General features: G+C 44.1%; 1 protein-coding gene across 1 annotated transcript in view; it reads left to right on the forward strand.

The window, feature by feature from the left end:
* Window positions 1-20,725, forward strand: part of TLL2 (tolloid like 2) — an 85,710-nt gene that overhangs the window by 48,726 nt on the left and 16,259 nt on the right. The window contains exons 4-12 of the mRNA XM_063163675.1: window positions 1,025-1,195; window positions 2,000-2,117; window positions 2,526-2,704; window positions 2,995-3,100; window positions 8,017-8,141; window positions 11,909-12,024; window positions 13,925-14,027; window positions 16,801-16,917; window positions 20,351-20,496. Of these exons, the coding sequence (XP_063019745.1) occupies window positions 1,025-1,195; window positions 2,000-2,117; window positions 2,526-2,704; window positions 2,995-3,100; window positions 8,017-8,141; window positions 11,909-12,024; window positions 13,925-14,027; window positions 16,801-16,917; window positions 20,351-20,496 (1,181 nt within the window). The remainder of the gene's footprint in view (window positions 1-1,024; window positions 1,196-1,999; window positions 2,118-2,525; window positions 2,705-2,994; window positions 3,101-8,016; window positions 8,142-11,908; window positions 12,025-13,924; window positions 14,028-16,800; window positions 16,918-20,350; window positions 20,497-20,725) is intronic.

Raw genomic sequence — 20,725 nt, forward strand, 5'->3', positions numbered from 1 at the left:
CTGCGCACAGAGGCCTGTAAAGCTCAGCTGGACTGTGGCTGCTTTGAGGGTTTGAGTTGCCCATGGCACCTCAATTAGGGGGTGAACAATCAGGAAGCTTTGAGTAAAGGATTTTTTGAGTAAAGATACCAGCACATTAAAAGTGCAACTGATGTAGGCATAACCATTAAAAGTGCAACTTGTGTAGGCATAACCAGTATCTGAGCAGATAGTGAGCAGCAGCACAAATGCAGGGCAAAGGACAGGGTCTGCCTAGAAGCCCGTGTGAATCTGCTTGCAGATTTCAAGGTCAGTGCTGAACACCACACAGGCAGGGCTCCTGTACCCTTTGTAACAAGAAATGTGTTGTGCTTTCCCTTTTGTATTTTTGCTCCTTTTCATTAAAATGAAGAGATTCAGCATGGATGGAGATTTGCACTTCTGTTTTTCCCATCCTGAGCATCCTCCTCCAACAGAGACTGTCCCATCTTTATAGATTTCCAAAACACCCAAGACCTGGTATCTGAAACCAAAGTAATACTTTTCAGTACAGATTTCAGAGTTAAGAGTCTGTCACCTTCTTCCAAGCCAGCTCAAATGAGTAGTTGTTGCTGTGAAGCTGTTCATAATAGAACAAACCATTCTCTGCAGATGAGGGGATAGATAGGGCAAGTTGAGAATATACAGTGACATCTAAGCTTGATTTCTACCTTCTGTTCCCCTTGAGTACTGTGTCCCCCGTCTGTGAAGTTGCTGTTGCAGAGAAGGAGTGGCTAGAGACAGGGAAGGATGTGCTTTGACACCCTAATGGGAGAGCAGCTTTGGCATGGTGCATATGGAGGCTCCAAAACAAGAAGGGACAGTTTTCTATAGATTAGCAGTCTCAAAGTCCCAAAAAAATCACTGGCAAATCAGGTTATGACTTCTGTTTTGGTTTAACACCTTGCTTTTTCTTTTTGTCTTTTTTGGAAGCTCCAGGGTATTGCCTGAGGGCTGCAGGTGGAGCTAAAGAGGGTTTAAACAGTGTTGCCACTCTGTGTTGCAGACGGCAGGCAGAACAGGACGCTTGCAGGGAGCCCCAGGAGGAAGGAGCACACGGATGAGCCCGGGATGGATGCACACCCCTCTGCCAGAGTGCGCAGGGCCACCACGGCCCGGGCCGAGAGGATCTGGCCTGGGGGCATCATCCCCTATGTCATCGGAGGAAATTTCACCGGTCAGTGGTGAAAACACTGCTTTCTCTTTGCCATGGGTCTGTGTGTCAAACTGTGCAGGAAATCTCTGGAGCAGAGTTATCCCACAGACTCAGGTCCTTGGGAATCTGTCTGCTGAGGTAGGGTGGGAATGATTGCACGAGGAGTTGTGCACTGTGGAAGCCTGAAGCTGAGGTGTGCCCTGAGATGGTTCTTCTCTTGGAGTCCAAGAAATACTTGAGTGACTGAGTCACTTTTCTTTAGAGGCCAGACCTGTGAGCTAGCCATTGGTGAGCTGTGCTTGCCCCCTGTTTTTCCAGAAGAGCATTCTCTCTGCTGCTGGAAGAGCAGGAGCAGAAGTACTCTGGGGTCCTGGCAATAACTTTGCCTTAGTTTTGAAGAGCATCTGTAGCGCTCATGAGATTCCTGGGTCTTGAAAGATGGGCATGATCATTAATTCATGTCATGAGAGCAAATTTGGCACATCACTTGTGTGTGGTGTTAAGATCAGACCACCTGGCAGCTCTGCCAGAATGGCCTGTACCTAGAAAGGTGACATGTTTTATATTCACAAATATTGATGTGCTTAATCTGTAAAGTTTTCTACCTATTTAATTAGAGCAGTAAATTCATCAGATATAAGGAGAGAAAAGAAGATACAGGAAGGTAATGCTATAGCTGGAAGTTGGCCCCAGGGTCCAAGAGGTGTCTACAGTATAAGGTTGGCTGTTTGAAAGGTTGACTGTTCCCATATCCAGATGAAATCCATTAGAGATTTTCCTGCAAGCCTGGCCTTCACTGTTTGCTCCTCTTGGTTTCCTTTCCAGGAACTCAGAGAGCTATCTTTAAGCAAGCAATGAGGCACTGGGAGAAGCACACTTGTGTGACCTTTGTGGAGAGGACTGATGAAGAGAGCTTCATTGTGTTCACGTACAGAACGTGTGGGTAAGTGATGCACACGTTACCTGCAGCTCTCTATTGCAAACAGCACTTTCAGTCACACCTGGCTTTGTAAGTCTGGCCCAGAAAACACCAATGGCTAGCTTGGAAATCTGTCACAGAGATGCAGCTGGTCACTTTCAGTGAGGATTGCTAGGATCGTTTAGTATTTGCTCAGAAGGTGCTAAGCCTTTCTGGATTCTTTTTTCCTGAGATAACACTTCAGTGTACATGTGCTTGTTTATAGGTACACACTTTTTTCTTTATGTTTTCTTTGTACTTACATGTAAGTACATATAGTGTATGCAACTGCTGGCCTCTCCTGAACCCTGCCATATGCCATGCTCTGTTCCTGTGTTTTAGAGTTCCTCAAGTCACTGATGTGCTGATGGGTTTGTGGGTTTTCTTTTCCAGGTGTTGCTCCTACGTAGGTCGCCGAGGCGGGGGCCCTCAGGCAATCTCCATTGGAAAGAACTGTGACAAGTTTGGTATCGTGGCTCATGAGCTGGGTCATGTGGTGGGTTTCTGGCACGAGCACACGCGGCCTGACAGGGACCAGCATGTCACTATCATCAGAGAGAACATACAGCAAGGTAAAATCATGCTTCAGGTTATTCCACCTGGCTTTTGGCTGGGTAGAAACCTTTCTTGCTACACTTGTGGAAAATGCTGATGGTCTGAAGGTTGGGATAGAGAAGAAGAAATATTGCTGTGGAGTAAGGGTCAAAATAGCTGTATGAATAGAAATTTTGGATGTCTGGCTGGAGCTGTTGAAACAGAGGAGCATATCCATTTCATTCTAGGCTCCCACAGGTAAAAGTTGTTTTTTGTTTTTATTCTCTAAGAATGGTTTGTTTCTTTTCCTTTTTGTTTGTCATCACAGGTCAGGAGTACAACTTTTTAAAGATGGAAGCTGGGGAAGTGAACTCACTTGGAGAGACCTATGACTTTGACAGCATCATGCACTATGCTAGGAACACGTTCTCCAGGTGATAATTCAAGGTTACATGTCCTTAGGACCATTTTTGGTAGTTGTGGTTGACTCTGTGGGATATGTAGAGCCTAGAAGGAGACCTCTGATCTATTGCTGCATTGCAAGGCTTGAAAAATGTTTGAAGAAACAAGGTGGGTGTAGTATGGTGGACTCCTGTTTTCCCCTTTCCACTGCATTTACTCAGTAATAGTCCTGGTAATCTCAGAGTTTCCAAAGCCTTGCTGACATTCTTTGCAGCCTTCCCAGGCAGCACACATGTATCTGTGTGCATATCTGCCCATGTGCACGTTGGGTAATACTAGAAGAAGCTTTGAATCTCTTGGTTGCCCAGCTTATGCTTTGAGTCACAATACAGCCATCAGAGTCTCTAGTGGTTGTGTTGAGGGAGAGTTGAACTCTAGATCATGATCTTTAATTGCTTGGGTGGTTTTTTTACCCATTTATGCATGAGCTTTCACTCATGGCCTCTGCAGCTGTGTGGTTATGTGTGACTGGGTTTTTTCATGGAGGAGTTATCAGTCCTTCCCCAACTAATGCCAGTTTCTGCACAGGCTGTTTGTCCTTGTCTCCCATCTCATACCTCCAGATGGAGCCCATTTTCTGATCAGACTGCTCCACTGGATGGAGAGGTGATATAAACACAGTTATGTCCTGTGTTTGGAATGAGAGTTACTGGATGACCAGATTCATTTTGCTGCATTGTTAGAAGTTTTCTTCCATGAATCCTACTATTGCTCTTTCCCAAGAGCTTTCTGTCACTACATACTGTTAGTAAAGGGGTTGGAAGGTACAGTGGAAGTATTCACACTCTTGGAAAAATTTTGTTGCAAAAATTAAAATGTCTTTGTGACTTTTTACATTTTCCTACTCCCCTGTTGTATTGAAGGGCCAAGCCTGTTGGTTTGTGCTTTTCTTTTGACAACTTCACACTAACCAGTGAAAAATTGCTGAAATGCTGCTCGTTGTGGCAGGAGGAGATGGTGCCTGAGCAAGGGTGTTTTGCAGACTTTGCAGATTTCTTTGCATTAGATATCCAAAGCAAACAATTTTTCTTCCATTGAAGCATCTGCTGGACCCTCCTAGCATTTGCTAAACTCTTAATAGTTTGAATTGTCTTGCACAAAAGCAGGATTAAGTTATTACCGCCATTTATATTGTGGATGCCTTTGAGTCTGTATCTCTTGAAAACTAGGGTCCTTCAGAGCACTGCTGGGCCAAAATGGGTAAAAATGGCAAGAGTCCTGCTAGAATTAAATTGGTGCTTGATAGGATTTTTAAGTCTGTTTTCTTTAAGCTCTTTGTCTCTGTGACCCACCCTTACCCCAGTTGCGGACTTTGTGCGGTAATTGAACTGAGCACTGAGTGCCCTGGTAGGCTGATTGTGCTCTTAGCACAAATAAGCAGGGCTGGAATTGGCTTTTACTTTGCCAAGACATCTGCTCCCCTAAGGAAGCAATGCGCTGACCAGCCAGAGAGACTGGTGGGTGCATGCACCTGACCTTCCCACCTCACTGAGGTTTGCTGGCCAATTGCAACCCAAACTGACACAAGCACAGAGTCGATGGAGGTTTTATGTTCCAGCAGGTTTCATTAAGATCAGTGGCTAGGAAAGGGAGAGAGTTCCTGCTTGGGCCTGCAAGGGAAGGGCTGCATTGAGTATGTTAATGCAGTAGCAGACACCAAAAGTCAACGTAAGATGGTGTAAGCACCTGACCAGTGGAGATGGGATGTGTGAGTGAGCAGGGGAAGGACACACAGCCATGTCTGTGACTTGCTCTCTTGTAGCAATTCTTACTTGGCACTTAGTATAACCTTGTTTTTAACTTTTAACAGTCAATATTGATGATAGTAAATCATATGGTGCTTGCCATGGTCAAATGCTGCTATAAATGCTGGGCCCTTTTTATTCTAAACTTTTTACCTGGGACAGAAAGTTATAGCCTTTCTGAGATTTGATGAGTCCTAGCAGTTTCCAGTGATACTTTTGAGGATTGGTGTAGAGTCACCCCTTTCCATTTCGTAGCAAAATATGCCTCTCATTTTTGTCTGTAGCTAATAGAAATAGGAGTATGGCACAAGAGGCTGTAATGACATCAGGACCAAGTTTTTACCATTGGAACTTTTGTTCTCATCTAGGTCAGAAATTTGCCTGTTGTGCAGAGTGTGGCTGCAGGCTTTTGTTTCCTGGTGCATTCCTTACAACACATAGCAGCAATCTAAACTGAATGTTGCTGTATCATGAAACAATTTCTTTTACAGCTGTCAAGACGTAAAAAAGGCAACTTAACAAGAAGAAAGTCTAAGCCTTTACAAAGCCCTAAGCAAGTAGCTGGTTACCTTAATTCAGTGAGTGGCTTGCTAGTAGACATGACAGCAGAGTCTGGAGTTACAAAACATGACCTCTGCGAAGCTCCTGTTCAAATGAGGGTGTAGGTAGCACTGCCTCCATGCCCAGGAGGCACATCTTGTGTTTGCAATGCACTGTCCTAATCCTGCACAAGACATACATGGATCCTCCACAGGTTTTACTGCGTGAAGAGTCATGCTGTCTCTCTTCTGCACGTGGAGATATAAGGTGGGTGCCTGCAGCTGGGTCCTTAATCTGCCTTGAATATCTCCTTCCTTGAGTGCTGCTTATGCACCTCTATTTATTACCCTGTCTCCTGGCACATGAAGGTTTAGCATCTGTTGAGGTCAGTTGATAATTTCATAGCATTGGCCTGGCACTTTGCATGATCAGGGTGCTCTGCAGATGCTACTGACTTGTGTGAGTCTCCTGTCAGACTCTGTTGTTCTTAGCTGGTAGGAATGGTGGGGTGTTTGCTTGGCTTACGCTGCATTGGGCAGCTAATGTGTGTTCTGCCTGTGCCTGGACAGCAAGAGAATGGGGCATCCAGGATTCATGGGTTCTTCTCCTACCTCTGGGAGGGGAGTTTAGATGTTTTATTCAAGCATGGTTCTGGTGTTATACTTCCTGAGCTGCTCTGTTTAATGATGTCTGTTGTTTATTAACTTTTGAGTCTAAGTATTTGCACTTTTAGAGACACTCACCAAATGTGCAACTTTATGTACCAAATGTTTCTAAGCAGATGAGGTTTAAGTGGACAGCATGAGACTTCTGGGACTTGTGTGGCTTGGGCCAGACAGATTCTCCTATTCTTGCTTCCTTTGATGGTAAAATGAGAGAAACTCTACTTACTGCTCTGTAGTTGAGAGTCATGTTCAGCAATTCACATGAAAGGAGAAAAAATTCAATTGGAGGAAAAAGCAAAACCAAAAATCTTACTGCCTCAGCACAGAGTACAGCCTTCTAGAAGAAAATGTGTTTGGCAGGTAGCAAGGGTAATTTGAAGTTGTGTGGGTTGTTTGCATTGTGTGAGCAGTGCCTGAGGTACATACTATGTGCAGAAAGCTGAGGGCTGTGAGTGCACAGTTGTGAGGGCTGGAATGGGAAAAAGAATCAAAACTTTGCATGTGCAAGTGGTGGTTTTTCTATTAAACTCTGTCATTCTTCCCTGGTTGAGCTTGGAGATCTGCAGAAAGCATTTCAGAGGCCACAGAAGTATGTCCCTGCCAAATGCCGGGTTCTTCTATGAACTCCTGAGGAGGCTTGAAAATTTACTGTGAGCAAATTGATCTGTTTCTATGGTTGTGGTGTTTCTGGAATTGGAGAATTTATTTTCAATACATAAACTTAAATAAATTCAGCCCAAGGCATGCAATTGGCATTTAGAATAACAAACTGACTTTATACATTGAAATTTGCGGGACTCACCTCAGATCTTGTAAGTATTGGTTTTGGTGCTGATCAGGAATTTTTCTACTGCTGAAAAAATGCCAACATCTCCCATGCAACAGCTGATTCCAGTTTTCAAAACAGATTAAATTCCTTTCCCTCTATTTCTTTCTTCAGTTTGAATATTTGCAAAACAATTTCCCCCTTCCCTCCCCACCTCTGGCCTGGGCAGCGCTAAAATTATTGCTTCTGCCCTGATTTCCCATTGGGCTCTCTGGACAGTTGTATCCTGTCCTTCAGAAAGAGCAGTCTGCCTCACTGAGCTGATGCTGAAGGTAAAGCTCAGTGCTAGCTTTGGCATTCCCGAGCCTGTTTGGCATTCAGGGGTGCAGTGAAAGGTTCCTGTGGACTGGACGGCCTGGCTGCAAGAGCTTGGATTTTGCCAACCTGGAGTTGAGGTTTCTGATTCCCTCCCTCCTTCCCTACAGTCCTAATGCTCCCTTGGGGTCTCTTTTTGTGTGCAAGCTCTTGCTTGGCTACATGGACTTCATTTTGATAGAAGTGAGGCCTGAGCTTAAATCCTTCACTGGACTGAGATCAGAAGTGCAGTGAAGAGCTCCTGAGTGTGAAGCACATGGAAGAAATAGTAGCAAGTGAAAAGAGGTAGAGACAAGTGGAGTTACTAGCTTGGAAACTCATACAGAACAAAGGTAGAGCACATGATCTTTTCCTCTTGTCTGTGGCAGCCACAGACACTGCCAGCCCAACCCCATCTACTACTGGGAAAACTCCCCTTCCTCTGCTTCTTTGGCTTAAACGCCAGATCTGTGCTCCAGCTGAGCCAGATGTGCCATGAACTGTCTGCAGCAATATTTCATTGCTTTTTCTGATTTATGGCAAGGAATGTGCTACCTCAAACAGAGGCAGCAGCAATTTTGAGATATCCAAGAGGAATTTGGCTTGGCAGACTTGCTTGTACATTTGGAAGCTGTCTGCTATAATGAGCAGGCTGTCTTGAGATAGTTAGCAGTTATTAGAAGCTGAACCACTACTGCTTGTTAGCACGGGATATATGGTCAGGGGGATGGGTGTGGGAGGCCTGCCAGCTCTGCTTTCTGTTCACTGTGTCACTTTCCCTCCTTCACTGCTCTGTGTGTATCTGCTCTTCCCTTCAGAGGGGTTTTCCTCGACACCATCCTTCCCCGTCGAGACAACAACGGGGTGCGGCCTACCATCGGTCAGCGTGTGCGCCTGAGCCAGGGGGACATCGCCCAGGCAAGGAAGCTGTACAAGTGCCCAGGTAAATATGGCCTGGCAGGTGGAGCCTGCTTCACCACCGACACATGGCTTATGTGCAGAGCATTGGAGTTCAAGAGCCCAGCCTTTGAGGAAAGAGACTCGGGAAACACAGGCTATCAAATGCTTTGGGCTGGAGCTGTGGGGGAGAAGAGAACATGCCTAAGATGTGTCTCCTGTTGGTACTTTGCCAGGATTCTTGTTGGGTTTAGGGCTTCAGATTGCTCCAGTGTAGACTCTATTTGTAGAAAATTGAACTGATGTACAAGGCTATGGACAGAGTGGAGACTAGGAGTTAGCAAAATGGTGGAAAGATGTCTGGTAGATTGAGGCCCTGGAAAGTGGCGAATAGTTGGTGTGCAAATCCACTGTTTTTCTGTATCCAACTAGAGGTCAGAAAGTATGAGTCCATAAGGGTCTAGAATGAATTCTGAGGGCTTCAGGGTCTATATGTTTGAAGATTACTGCTTTTATCTTATAATGGGTGGTATAACTTGTAGGTCTGTTAGTTCTAATTAATTTTTTTTTCTTTTTACCTCAGAATTACATTTTTCTTTTTACACTCATCATTATCTCTAAATTGATTTTGGTTGAATAAAATGTTGTTCTTGCAAAATTATCTCATGGATTAGTCTAGGGGTTCATTTGTTTTGCACTATGTTTTTTTGTTGGAGTCAAACTTAATCCAACCAGGCTTTTCATTCCCATAGCTAGAAGAATCAATTACAGATTTAGATTTCTCAAGGCAAGCTGAAAAGCCACTTTGGCCTGAGGTACTAACTAAAAGCTACAAAGCAACTTTCTTTAAAATGAGGACTCTTCTGTGAGTCTCAAGTTTTCCATTTGTGAAGTAGAACTTTTCCTACTTTTTTTTTTTTTTTCTTCACAAAGCTTTACCAGAGGTTATTGCAGTTCAGAACATATTAGGCAGGAAACTAATTAGAGATTTAAGCCTACTAAACTTTTTTTTTTCAAATACCTGTTGTTCTGCTTTTTCTTAAGATTTTTACACAAGTTGCATCTTAGGAGAAGAGGTGCAATATATTTAATGACTGTGACATCTTCTTCTGCTGTTTGAATCTGTAGCTTGGAAAGTTTTCTTCCTCTGCAAAATACAAAGCAAAGGGGTTCAAAACCAAAGGACTTCATCTGTCTGGGTCTGAATGAGACTTGAGGATGAAGACACTTTGTTCAGCAGGCAAGCTGAGGATTTTAGGCTAAAATGCAGCAACATAATTCAGAAGTTGAGTGGCAGATGGCTTCCCTTTTACAAAGAGAGTCTCCATCTGAGAATACCTAATAATATCTCCCAAAAAAAGTGCTAGTATGGTGGAGGATGAGTTACAGGCATGCACTGGAATCAGCCAGAACAACTGCTGTGTCTGTTGTGAGAAACAGGGCTCTCCAGCTCATTAGACTGGAGCTCATGTGCCTGCTGCACTTAGGGCTTGCTTAGCTTGTCCATTCTAAAACCCTGCTGGTCTAAATTGCTCTTAATTCCTCAAAGCTTATACCTGCTGGGTTAAAGTTAGTGCCAAGCCAGGTGAAATGAAATTAAATTCACTGAAGGAATTTCTGGAAGGCAATCTCAGTCTGCTACAGAGTAGTTAATGCTAGATTTGCTATGGCTGCACAGTTGAGGATTTGATGACTACAGTGACTACAAAAGCTTTAAAACAGCTCATCCTGCTGTCTAATGCTGTGCTAAAGGAGGCTTGTGTAGCTGTGCTAATTGTGCAGGAATGGTTAAACAGTAAATTGAGAATGGTCCTGCATTATATAATTTTCTCCAGTTCTCTGGGCATTTTCAAAAGGATACAGTGTACCAGTAGCCAGCTGATGAGCTGTAAGTGCCTGTCACCCAACTGCTTCATTTACAAATGAGTTCTGAAGCATTCACCTTACTGCTTTGCTTTTCACCTCTGTTCCTTTCTACCTGCTCAGTTTCTCAGATCCCAGAAGTGCTGAACAGTTCTTTCTTGGACTTCTTGTCTTCTTTGCTACTAAGTGGAGTACAGTCATATTGCTTTTTAGGGTGCTCTGCAAGAGGTTGTGCTCTCCCCACAAAGATGCATTGCTCACTGCTGTGCTTCCCCTGCTCTGCACTTTGCTCCATGCTGCAAGGCCAGCCTGGCACAGGGGCTGGGGAGGCAGAGAGTTAGGTCTGCTTTCATATTTCAGCAATGTAGTCTTTGCAAGTAGACACAATAGTACCTGTTCATAATTATAGGGTCTTGCCAGTCATTGTGTAATTACACTCTGGGAGAATTAAGTCTGGCCTGTTGGGAACCTTCACTATGGCTCATCTGAGGGTAATAATCTCCTATCACTATGCTCATGTTGTGCACGTTTCCTCTGATTTTGAGCTACCTTTATAATTTCATATTTGTTTAAATAGATTTTTGAGCAAAAAAAAAAGAACATTTATTTATCCTGGTGAGTTGTGGATTGGGATCTCCTATTTATTAAAAAAAAAAAAAAAAAGCTCCTTTCTGTGTCCCCACATTCCTTCATCTAGTCTGATCTGCTAAGCTGTGGACCAAACTTCCTTAGGGAAATTAAGAAATTGCAGATTAGGTAACTCCTTCTCCCCTGCTTGAACATATTACACTTTTTTCAATGGAACCTGTCTCTTTTCACCTCCAACTGCGCACCCGCCCATCTAAATGTAATCATGGCTGCAAAATTACCCTGTGATAGCATCAAGCAGAGGAACAACCCCTGGCATTTCCATGAGAAAGGGAAGGCCTTGTGGATCTTTCAAAGCACTGCTGCTCAGTCAGGGATTTTTGGGGGCTGCCTTGCCATCTCTGAGGAAACAGAGTTCCAAGTCCAGTGGAGCTTTATAATATCGGTTGGTTGTGAAACTGGAAAAACAACTGGGAAGCAGGCAAGCCAAGGTCCCTGCTCCTTGCAATTGGCATTTGGATGTGTCTGGTGGGCACTGTCCAGGGAATGGGAGCCTTGATATTTGTGGTCCTCCCACCCAGCCAGCCAGGTGCTCTGCAGGTGTGGATGGTCCTTGTTCCAGCTCAGCCATCCTGTCTCAGAGAGCAGAACTACAGTAGTCACAGCTTTTCCAGATGTTGGAAGCTGCAGTTCCCTAAAGGATCATATGCATGTGCATATTCTTTGCTTCCCAAAAGTCACTCTGGGATCTACATTTCATCAACTGCAGCAGGCCACAGAACAGGAAGTTGAAGAGCAGTGGACTGCTGTGCTCATATTTTGTCCTGTGCAGTGTGGTGGTCAGGAAGGTGCTGGGCAGCTGAAACATGAAGGTGATGGGACTTGTCCTGCTTTTGTGTTGGATGTTTTAAGCCCAAAAAAGAAAATTTACAATGGTAACTAAGGAGAACTTCATTGAGCAGCTTGTAATGAAGTGAAAACAGATTTGCTGGCAGCAGTATGGGGTTGTGAAGTGGGATGGGGTTAATACTTTGCATTTGATTAGTGAATGAGATATTCCTCAACTGAAACGTGAAAGTGCTGGCATGTGGAAGGGTGATGAAGGAAGAAGGGTTCTTCTTTAGTAGCTGTTTCATATGTCCTGGCACTGATCACCTTCTATCCCAGAAATTCTGACAAATTTCACACCACCCTTTGGCAAGGCTTCAGGTGGTCAGTGACCTCTGGCCAGTACCATGAATGAGCCCTGTTGGAGTGCCAGCCACCAGCCTGCACACAGCAGCCATGAGCAGTCAGTTTAGTAGACCCTGATGTCTTTCAGAGTCACTCCTTTTTGATAGGATTTTTTCCCCTCTCCTGCAGCTTGTGGAGAGACCTTGCAAGATTCAACAGGTAATTTCTCAGCCCCTGGCTTTCCAAATGGCTACCCCTCCTATTCCCACTGTGTCTGGAGGATCTCGGTGACCCCAGGAGAGAAGGTAGGTGCCACAGCAGCGCAAGGTATACTCTGCACTTCCCTCTTGTGAGGTTTTGCCTGTGATGACAGTGTTAGAACCTGCCAGATCTCTGCATGTCTGGTGTGCAGGAATGGAGCCTGGAAAGGCTCCTGAGCACCACTCAGGAGAGAGATGGAGTCAGGAATATGTGATTTTGAGAAGTGGTGATGCTGGAGCAGAGCCCCTCACATATCTGGGCTGTGTGTTGATCTCTGATCCTCCCTCTCAGTTTGAGACTAAACCCTGCATGGACATTTCCTGCCACCTGTTAGATTTGGCAAGCACACATTCCAAAGCCAGTCAGATGAGTTAGATAAAATGTGCTGCAATCTGGGGTCCTGAAGGGAGCTGAGGAGCCGTGAGTGACATCCGTGGCCTGCCCCTGTCATGCAGGCATAATGTCCCTGTCAGGGCACTCCCACTTCCCGCCTGGAAATGCCAAGCCCCGCTGCACATCAGTCACCCACCCTGTCCACCTTCCTCCCAGCTCCTTTTGTTTTATTGATCTTGCTGTAGAAATGAAATCTTTCCTTAATCCAGCAACACCAGCCCTTCAGGCCTGTCACACCATGGCAGGCTGCAGGAATGAGCAGCCCCCTCCTTGGCAGAGTGACTTTGCTGAGGATCACCTTGCAGACACGCTTAAGGCTCACGCTCGGACCGAGACGCGCAGAGCTCGTTTGTTTTGCAGCAGCTGCCGGGCTCCAGGACCTGTTTCTGTCACCTGCAAGCCCAGTCCCATGCCATGCTGAGCTCCTGCCACCAGCTGCAGGGAGAGCATCGCTGGGGCAGGAGGGCCAAGAGCTGTCCAGGTTTGACAACCGTAGCACTGAGAGTTTCCTGGTGTCAATCTACTGTAAACTCTCCCTTTGCTTCTCAGCCTCTTCAGAGTTGTGTCAGGAAGGACCCAGCGTCTAATTAATGCTGAACCACTAGTGTTGAAAAAGGAAATAAAGAATTGATTACAGATTAAATGCTTCAATTTACCTGTTCAATTCAATGCAGTGGTTGGTGCAAATTATTGCACTGAGGTGTTAGCTCAGAACAGATACTGGGCTTGTAGCATTCATCTGCTTAGAAAGAGATTAATCTCCTTTTGCTGTCTAAAGTCAGAATAATGCAAAACTCTGAAAAAAAAGTGAGTGACGTCATTACAACTGCACTCTGCACACCCAACCAGTGCTTTGGGGGAGAACATCCATTTTAACATAAAGACATTTCTGTGACTATGTTCGGATTCGGGATGTAAATTAATTACATGGGTCAAATCTCGCCAGAAAAAAAAGACAAGTACATGCTAATGGTGACCTCCCAGACCAAGACCAGTGATCCATCTTAGAGAGGAAGGAAATGAAAATAACATTTTAATGCCAAGTTCTGTTTGTTAAAGCCACTGAATGTGATTGCATCACAGTGATGATGTGAGTTTGATGGTCAGAATGTGGAACCTAATTAGCAAAATTTGATACTTCTTACACATATCATTTATATTCAGGTATAGACCCCAAATATGTGTGGTTTGTGACAATGTCTTTCTCTATGATTTTCACATTACTCAAAACCAAAGGGTTTAATTTTAAAAATCTGAACTGGGCTTTTTTTAAAGTAACATTTTAGTAACTGAAAAGTATTGAATTTGAATTACAGAATTGATAGTAAGGGGCTCTCTGCTGTTGTATACTGTCATGATTTCATTGAAACACCTTGAGAAGCCTTTCTTTGAGAAAAGGTGGTGTACAAATCCTGCAAACAGCCCAGTTGTCTTGCCGTGCATACTCACTTAGGCAGCGCTGTAGTGAAAATGAAACATGAAGCAACCTGTAGAGTCTTCTCTTTAAAGTAACTCCCTCCCCAAAGGAAAATGTGCACTCTCTCCTTTCAGATCATGTTAAATTTCACATCGATGGACTTATTTAAAAGTCGCCTTTGCTGGTATGATTATGTGGAGGTGCGCGATGGCTACTGGAGGAAGGCTCCGTTACTGGGCGAGTAGCTATTTCATTTTAATTGCATTTTGTGTATTCTGCTTGATGCTTTGGAGAGTGGGTGGGGAAAACAAACAGAAATAAACTTTCCTTTACTTGGAAGGATCCTAGGTCCTGCTTGTGCGCTGGCCATCCCACAGTGTCTCCATCCAGAGATGTCGGTGTGCTGTATTCACTCCCAGTGATCCATGCTCCAAGCCCTGTGGTCACAAAGGCTTTATTCCTTCCTTTTCCAGCTTGAGAAATGAGGCAGGGAGGGAAGTGAGCCAGGGCCCTGGCTGGGACTAAAAATGTAGTCTCTGGAGTTTTGTTATTGCTCTTTCCTAAGTCCAGGGAAGAACTGTCAGGCAGTGAGAATGAAGCAGCTGCACAGCTCCTGACCCACGCTCCTGCCATTATTTCTCATGAATCTGTGTTTACAAATACACAGTATTTGTACTTTGAGCCTCTGTAGTCCTAGCAGGGAACTTGCTAGACCATGCCATGCCAAGTTGTGCAAGGACTCCGCTCTGCTTTTGCTCCCAGAGATCTCTACGAAGTGCAGCTCTTCTGTGTCCTCCCTGTTTCTCTGCCTCCTGCTGTCATAACTGCAAGTCTGCTGTCACCCTGATTGGTTCAAGAGTCCCACCTGGTTTGCCACTGCCTCTGATCCTGACCTCATCCTCTAAGCTCGGTGTCCCAAACATGAAACATGGCACTATGACAGCCCTTTCTGCCTAAAGGGAAAGAAGCAATCAGGTTGGGCATCATCCCCCGCTCTGTTAGAGGTGCTGCAGCACACGACTGGGCTAGTGAGCATTGGGTCAGAGGGTTTAGGGAGTTTTGGGTGCTCTCCTTGGCCCTACTGGACATCCTAGTTCTTGTACCAGGTGAGGTGCTGAGGCTGAAGCCATGCTGCTTCCCAGGTTTCAGTGGGCCTCCCTTTCAGGGCAATTAGCAGCTGGTTTTACTCTTTACTGCCTGTTTTGGGGTTGGCAGCACATACTGCTGTTCTCTGCTGCATATGTGTCAGGTAACATTGCTCCAGCAGCTGCAACTTAGCTCCTCATTTGTTGTTTTTTTTCTGCTGAGTAATTTAAAGGTACTTCAGAAGCCGAGCACCTCCCTGTCCCCCTAGTGCAGGTGGACTTGGAAGTGTTTCCATCTGGAAGGAGACGCTGCGTGAGTGGCCGTGGTTCCCGCATGGGGCTGAGCCCATGAAATTAGGTCAGAGAGGCAGACAGACGGCAATTCAGCAGGGGGTGAGGAGGGGGATTACTGTGAATTGTGAAAGCACAGGCTTCTTGTGGAGAGAAAAAATACATGTGTGCTGCATATTTTCCCAGGGAAGTGTGTGAAAACCCAGCCTTTAAATGGTGTATAACTTTTTATGAATGGGCCCTTTATCACACTCTGAGGAGCTTGCTCATTCTCGTCCCTCATCTGTGTTTCCTCTTCTTGACACCCTTGTTAAACTCGAAGCCTAAATCCAGGAGGAAGTTGCTCAGTGACCCTAGAGGAAGAAGCTTTGCAGTGCTGATGCTGTTTTTAGCATCCCCTTTGGGAGTGGAGCTGGGGGATGCTGTTGATGTGCTTCAGGGCTGTCACACTGCTCCAACAGCACTGGGCAGGTTTGGGGCACAATTGTAGTTGAGTGAAGCTGGGTCCAAGATAATATTTGGATGGGTGACTCTGCAAGGAAAAAACTGGTGGTGAAACTGCTATTCCCAGCCAGTTAATGGGAAATATGATGCTGTCTTGAAGGTGAGGCACTAACCAGGTTTGTACTCACAGGAAGTTGCTCAAAGATGCCTTTGCCTGGTGTTGGGAGGCCAGGATCCCTATCACTGCTGTCCTGACTGAATTCAACCTGAAGAATTGCTCTTTGCCTCTGTCAGATTCCGAGTGGGATTCAGTTGGACAGGGTGCCAAGACCATGTTGAATTCAGTGTATAGCCCTGCTGGTGTGAGCTGTAGTGAAAAACCATGTTTGCTCTGTGCAAGCCCCTGACCCAAGTGCATGTCCCTGCCTATCAGTGCACACTTGGTGCTTGTTCTGTTTCTGTGAGGAACTTCTGGCTTCAAAATAGGAGCACCAAATTTGGGTTGTTGAGGTTGTCCAGGCTGCAGATGCCATCTGCAATTGTTCTGTTTCAGGATTCATTCCTACTGGCAAAATTTGGGAGTTTACCAGAGCTGGTACATGCCAGAAAGCTCAAAGCTAGGGCAGTCATGGAGCAAAATGGCTCCTGGTGTCTTTCTCTTGAAAGAAATTAAATGACTGCTGAAGCTTAACTGGGATTTGTTGAACAGAGAATGAAATAAGTGATTATTCTCATCAGCATGGCCATGTCCTGCCCTTGGTTTGACTTGGAGTACTTGCTCCTGGGTGCAAAGTGCTGAAGGAGTTTTCAAGACTTAGCAGGTGGAAAGGACATTCCCTAATGCCACATCTCTAGAAGGACAGGGGGATGCTTCCCCACCATGGTAGTGCTCAATTACGTGATCAAGACAATTTGGATTTACCAGGGCAATAGAGACTTCATCCGTAACTGGATTCTGCTTCCAGCTGAAGAGAACTTTATTTCACTTAATAATGAAAAAGAATATGAATTAATGAAGGGGGGAACACAGAAACTTTTTCAATAGCACAGCTGATGGGAGTGAAAGGTATTTACACAAGCACACTCCTTTACCAAAGACTCTTTGCTTGCCAGGGTCACAGGTGCCCATTATGCTGTGCCGTCCCTCAGGAGATTGTAGAGATCTTTATTGTCGCTTTCTTGCCTTCTAGGTAGATTTTGTGGTGACAAGATTCCTGAACCAGTAATCTCCACGGACAGCAGGCTGTGGATCGAGTTCCGGAGCAGCAGTAACATCCTGGGCAAAGGCTTCTTTGTGCTCTATGAAGGTGCAACCCTTAGACACAAGTCTGCATCGTAGGGAGCAGATGGAACAGGATGCAGGGCTTTATGGGATCAGCAGAAGTTCTGCTGCACTGTGTGGTTAGATACAGCTATGCCCTTGTTTTTATGGGAATTGCCAGATTTTGTGGCTTGTTTCAGTAGACAAAGCATGAATTTTCCAACTGTATTATCACATTTTGAGGTGCGCAACAAGATAAAAACACAAAGCAATAGCTTCCATACTTAGGGTAGGTTCTGTTTGGTCTAACCAGCCCCTGCAAGCAGCAGTGTATGGAGCAAGAGTTTATTTCAGTATTTTAACAGGCAAAGTTCTGTTTGGGATCATACATTTTATATCACTTAATATAGATTGTCTTGGGGTGGTTTTGTTTGTTTGGTTGTGATTTTTTTTCTCAAATTCAAAGGTTAGTCTTTTGTTTCTCCTTTGTACGTTTTACTTCTGGAAAATTGGAAATTAGCATTTCAGATCTTCTACAGGTCAGGTATTTTAGAAACTTGCATAGCACTGAGATGATGAAACCACTTCAGTGGAGGAACAATACTACCACAGTCATTAAAAATCAGTAACTTCCCTTTTCCATATATGCTTGGGTTTTTTTGCAGTAATGATTCTAAAATGTTTTAGAAGCTCTCATTTTTTTCTGGGCAGCAGATATTTTTTTTAGAAATACCAGTGTTGTCAACAGTGTTGAGGTTGACTGTATTGATACCAACATTGCATCATCTTCTTTCTTCAGCCACAGGAACAAGCATAGAGCTGGAAGCCCAGTGCCCAAGTTGTCCCATAAACTCATGAATAATGATCCTAACAGAGGGAAGTGAAACAAACATGGGACTGTTGGGGAAGTGCAAATAAAGCATATGAGGATTTCACAGCAGTTTGGGGCTAACAAATCTGTTTCACAGGAGAAATATCTGGTTTCTGCAGGAATTGTTGCCCCAGAGACAGAAGTAGCTTGCCTGATGTTGGGTTTTTTTAAACATCTCTCCTGAAAAGCAGCTGTTGCCTGGAGCATGTGGTTTGTAACACCCCTTTTATGGTAGTTTGTTGGAATTGGAAGTGATCAAATTAATGTGTATGGCATCATCCTTCATATTGCTAAATGGTATTGGAAGAAAAAAAATTTACATTGGCTGCATTCCAAAGTCACTTTGCAAAGTGACTTTGTTTTCCCTTGACAATTTCCCATATTTCCTGTTGATTAATAAGTGTTCCCTAAAGATTCAGTAAATATGAACTTACTTCACTTGATTTTTGAATAGAGCAACTGAAGGTAGAATGTGCATCTAGTGGTCAAACAAACTCCAAGTTCATGTTTTCCTGCCTCTTCAGGAATGGCTTTTTACATAACCCTTTCCTGCAAGAAATTTCCCGTTGTAAGACTGCCAAATCCGTGGCTTTGCCTGAGAGCAAGCACAGAGTATGACTGGGGTAAACCAGCTTGTACTGCAGACACAGTGATGGCTCATTGCACAGGTTCATTCTTATCTCTGGATGATGAAGGGAATGCTTACACACTGGATATCTCAGCCTCCTCTTGTCAGAACAGCAGGTAGAGAGATTATCTACATGTCTCTCCATAATTTATTTGCTGAAATAGGAGATTTTCCAAAAGTCTTCTTTAATCCCTATTTCCCTCTTAGGCAAGTTCTGATAATGTCTGGTTTCTTTTGCCCTTTGCAAAGTGGCTTGCTCAGGTGTTTTGTGACTTCTGTGCTTAGGCAATAAAGATAGCTTTTATTTCCAGGAGGGATAGCATACAATTGTTTAATTTTCTATCAATTTTTGTCGAAAATCTTTCTCTGATGCCGTAAGTTCTTCTTTTTCTTTTGACCTCCTCCCTCAAATTTAGCACTACTTCTCTGTCTCCTGCTTTAGTGACAGTGTATATGAATGCTCATGCATCTGAACTTTTCTGGAAACTGTGGGTGAGGACAGATTTTTGGGCTTGGATTCCTCCAAGTCTTGGCCCTAAAGTTTTCAGAGGATGGGAGGAAAGAGGCAGAAGCATGCAGCCACATGACGGTAGAATTACTTGGTTCTAAATGACAGTTTATGTAGTGAAAGTGTCCTCTTAGTTCAGTCATTCTGTTCCCTTTCTTTCATGCAATTTAAGAAGGGGAGATGTTGGTGGATTTGCCCTGCAGCACTGCTGACAGCCCTGAATGTGCCATCATTACCATCTTCTCCATAGATGTTCTTTCTTTCCATTTTGCAGTAAGGCTCTTCCAAGTATAGTTGACGCTCAGCTGTATGTCAGTGTGAACTTCAGCAGTGGATAGAGAAAATATTATTTGTTGGCTGTCAATTTCATGGCTCTTAGAAAAAAAAGTCCTCTGCTCTTGACGGCCTCTTTCTGTTGGGTGGGGGAGAGTTTTTTAAAGGGTCCTTCAGAGGTTTTCTCAAGCACCACTGGTAGCAAAGAATAGATGAGCTCAAAGTGCACTCTCAATTGTGCTCTGCAGCTGGATTTTTGGGTGCAACTTTTTGGTGGTGCTTCAGTACTGATTCTGTAAGACGGAGGTTAGCTGCACTAATGAAACACTGCTTTTAACTGGGTTACATTAGCAGCTTACAGTGCAAGACCAAGACAGTGTTACCCAATGCAGGACACTGCGTGGAGACCCATATCTGAGTTGCAATGCAGTGCCTTGTGGGGAGAAGCCAGGGGGGAGGATGGTTGACATCTGGCAGGTGTGATTGCAGTAGCATCTCTCTTGTACTTTCTGCTGGTGCTTTTTGTTTCCTTGACTTTAGGCACAGCCAAAACATTCATGTGTTTTGTAGATGTGTGTTGTGCATCATGGGTAACACAGGTTTTAGCCTGTGATCTTGATCTTGCTTTCATTTCTTACATAGTCTTGCAGACAATTTTGCTGAGCTGCTGTTGTCTTCAAGATATTCACTAGTTTTGTATTAAACTAGATTTCAATTAAATTTTCTATTTTGTTATTTAAACTTACTCTTATATTTGGCAGTAAAACTTTATTTTTCATGCACAGCAGTCAGCCTGATGGTCTGGCGGTGAACAGCTCAAGTTGTGCTTGTTAATATTGCCATCGTGTGGCTGGATTAGATTTGCAATTTCTCCCCTCTCCCACACCCTCACCCCCAGCTTTTCTTGGTTCTTAGTGCTGGTAGCAGGTTTTAAGGAGATTTGAAGGTGAGCAGGAGTATGAATAACACAAATGTATAAAAATTCTCTGTCCCAGTGAGCTCGCCTTCTGAGGACATTAGGACAGCAAAGTAGGAGACACTGTTATAAGACAAAATATTGAAAACATCTATGACTTGTGTGATGCCTTTGTATAGCAAGCAATACTGAAACAGATTTGATGAGAAAGGTGTGTATGGAGTGGGCTTTACCTGGAGACAAACTTGCAATCTCACGGGTTTGCTGTTTGTTTTTTATGAAGCTATTTGTGGTGGAGAAATACACAAAGATGCTGGCCAGATCCAATCTCCCAATTACCCAGATGACTACAGACCTTCCAAAGAGTGTATCTGGAAGATCACAGTTTCTGAGGGTTTTCACATAGGAATCACATTCCAAGCCTTTGAGGTGAGAAATATCATTGCATATTATATTACAGGTATTATTTTGCCTCTACAAACCCTTTAAAATGAAGAAGAAAGTAATAATAACAACAATAATAATAGTAATAATAAAAAAATTGTTTGACTACTTCAGAGTACCATTTACCTTACCAGACATTTGCTCAGAGATTTTGATTTTTGAAGTTTAAAATATGCTGAGTTTTCAAAAACTGTTACTCTAGACAGAAGGAATT

Source organism: Melospiza melodia, chromosome 9, assembly GCF_035770615.1.
Source record: "Melospiza melodia melodia isolate bMelMel2 chromosome 9, bMelMel2.pri, whole genome shotgun sequence".
Taxonomy (NCBI): domain Eukaryota; kingdom Metazoa; phylum Chordata; class Aves; order Passeriformes; family Passerellidae; genus Melospiza; species Melospiza melodia.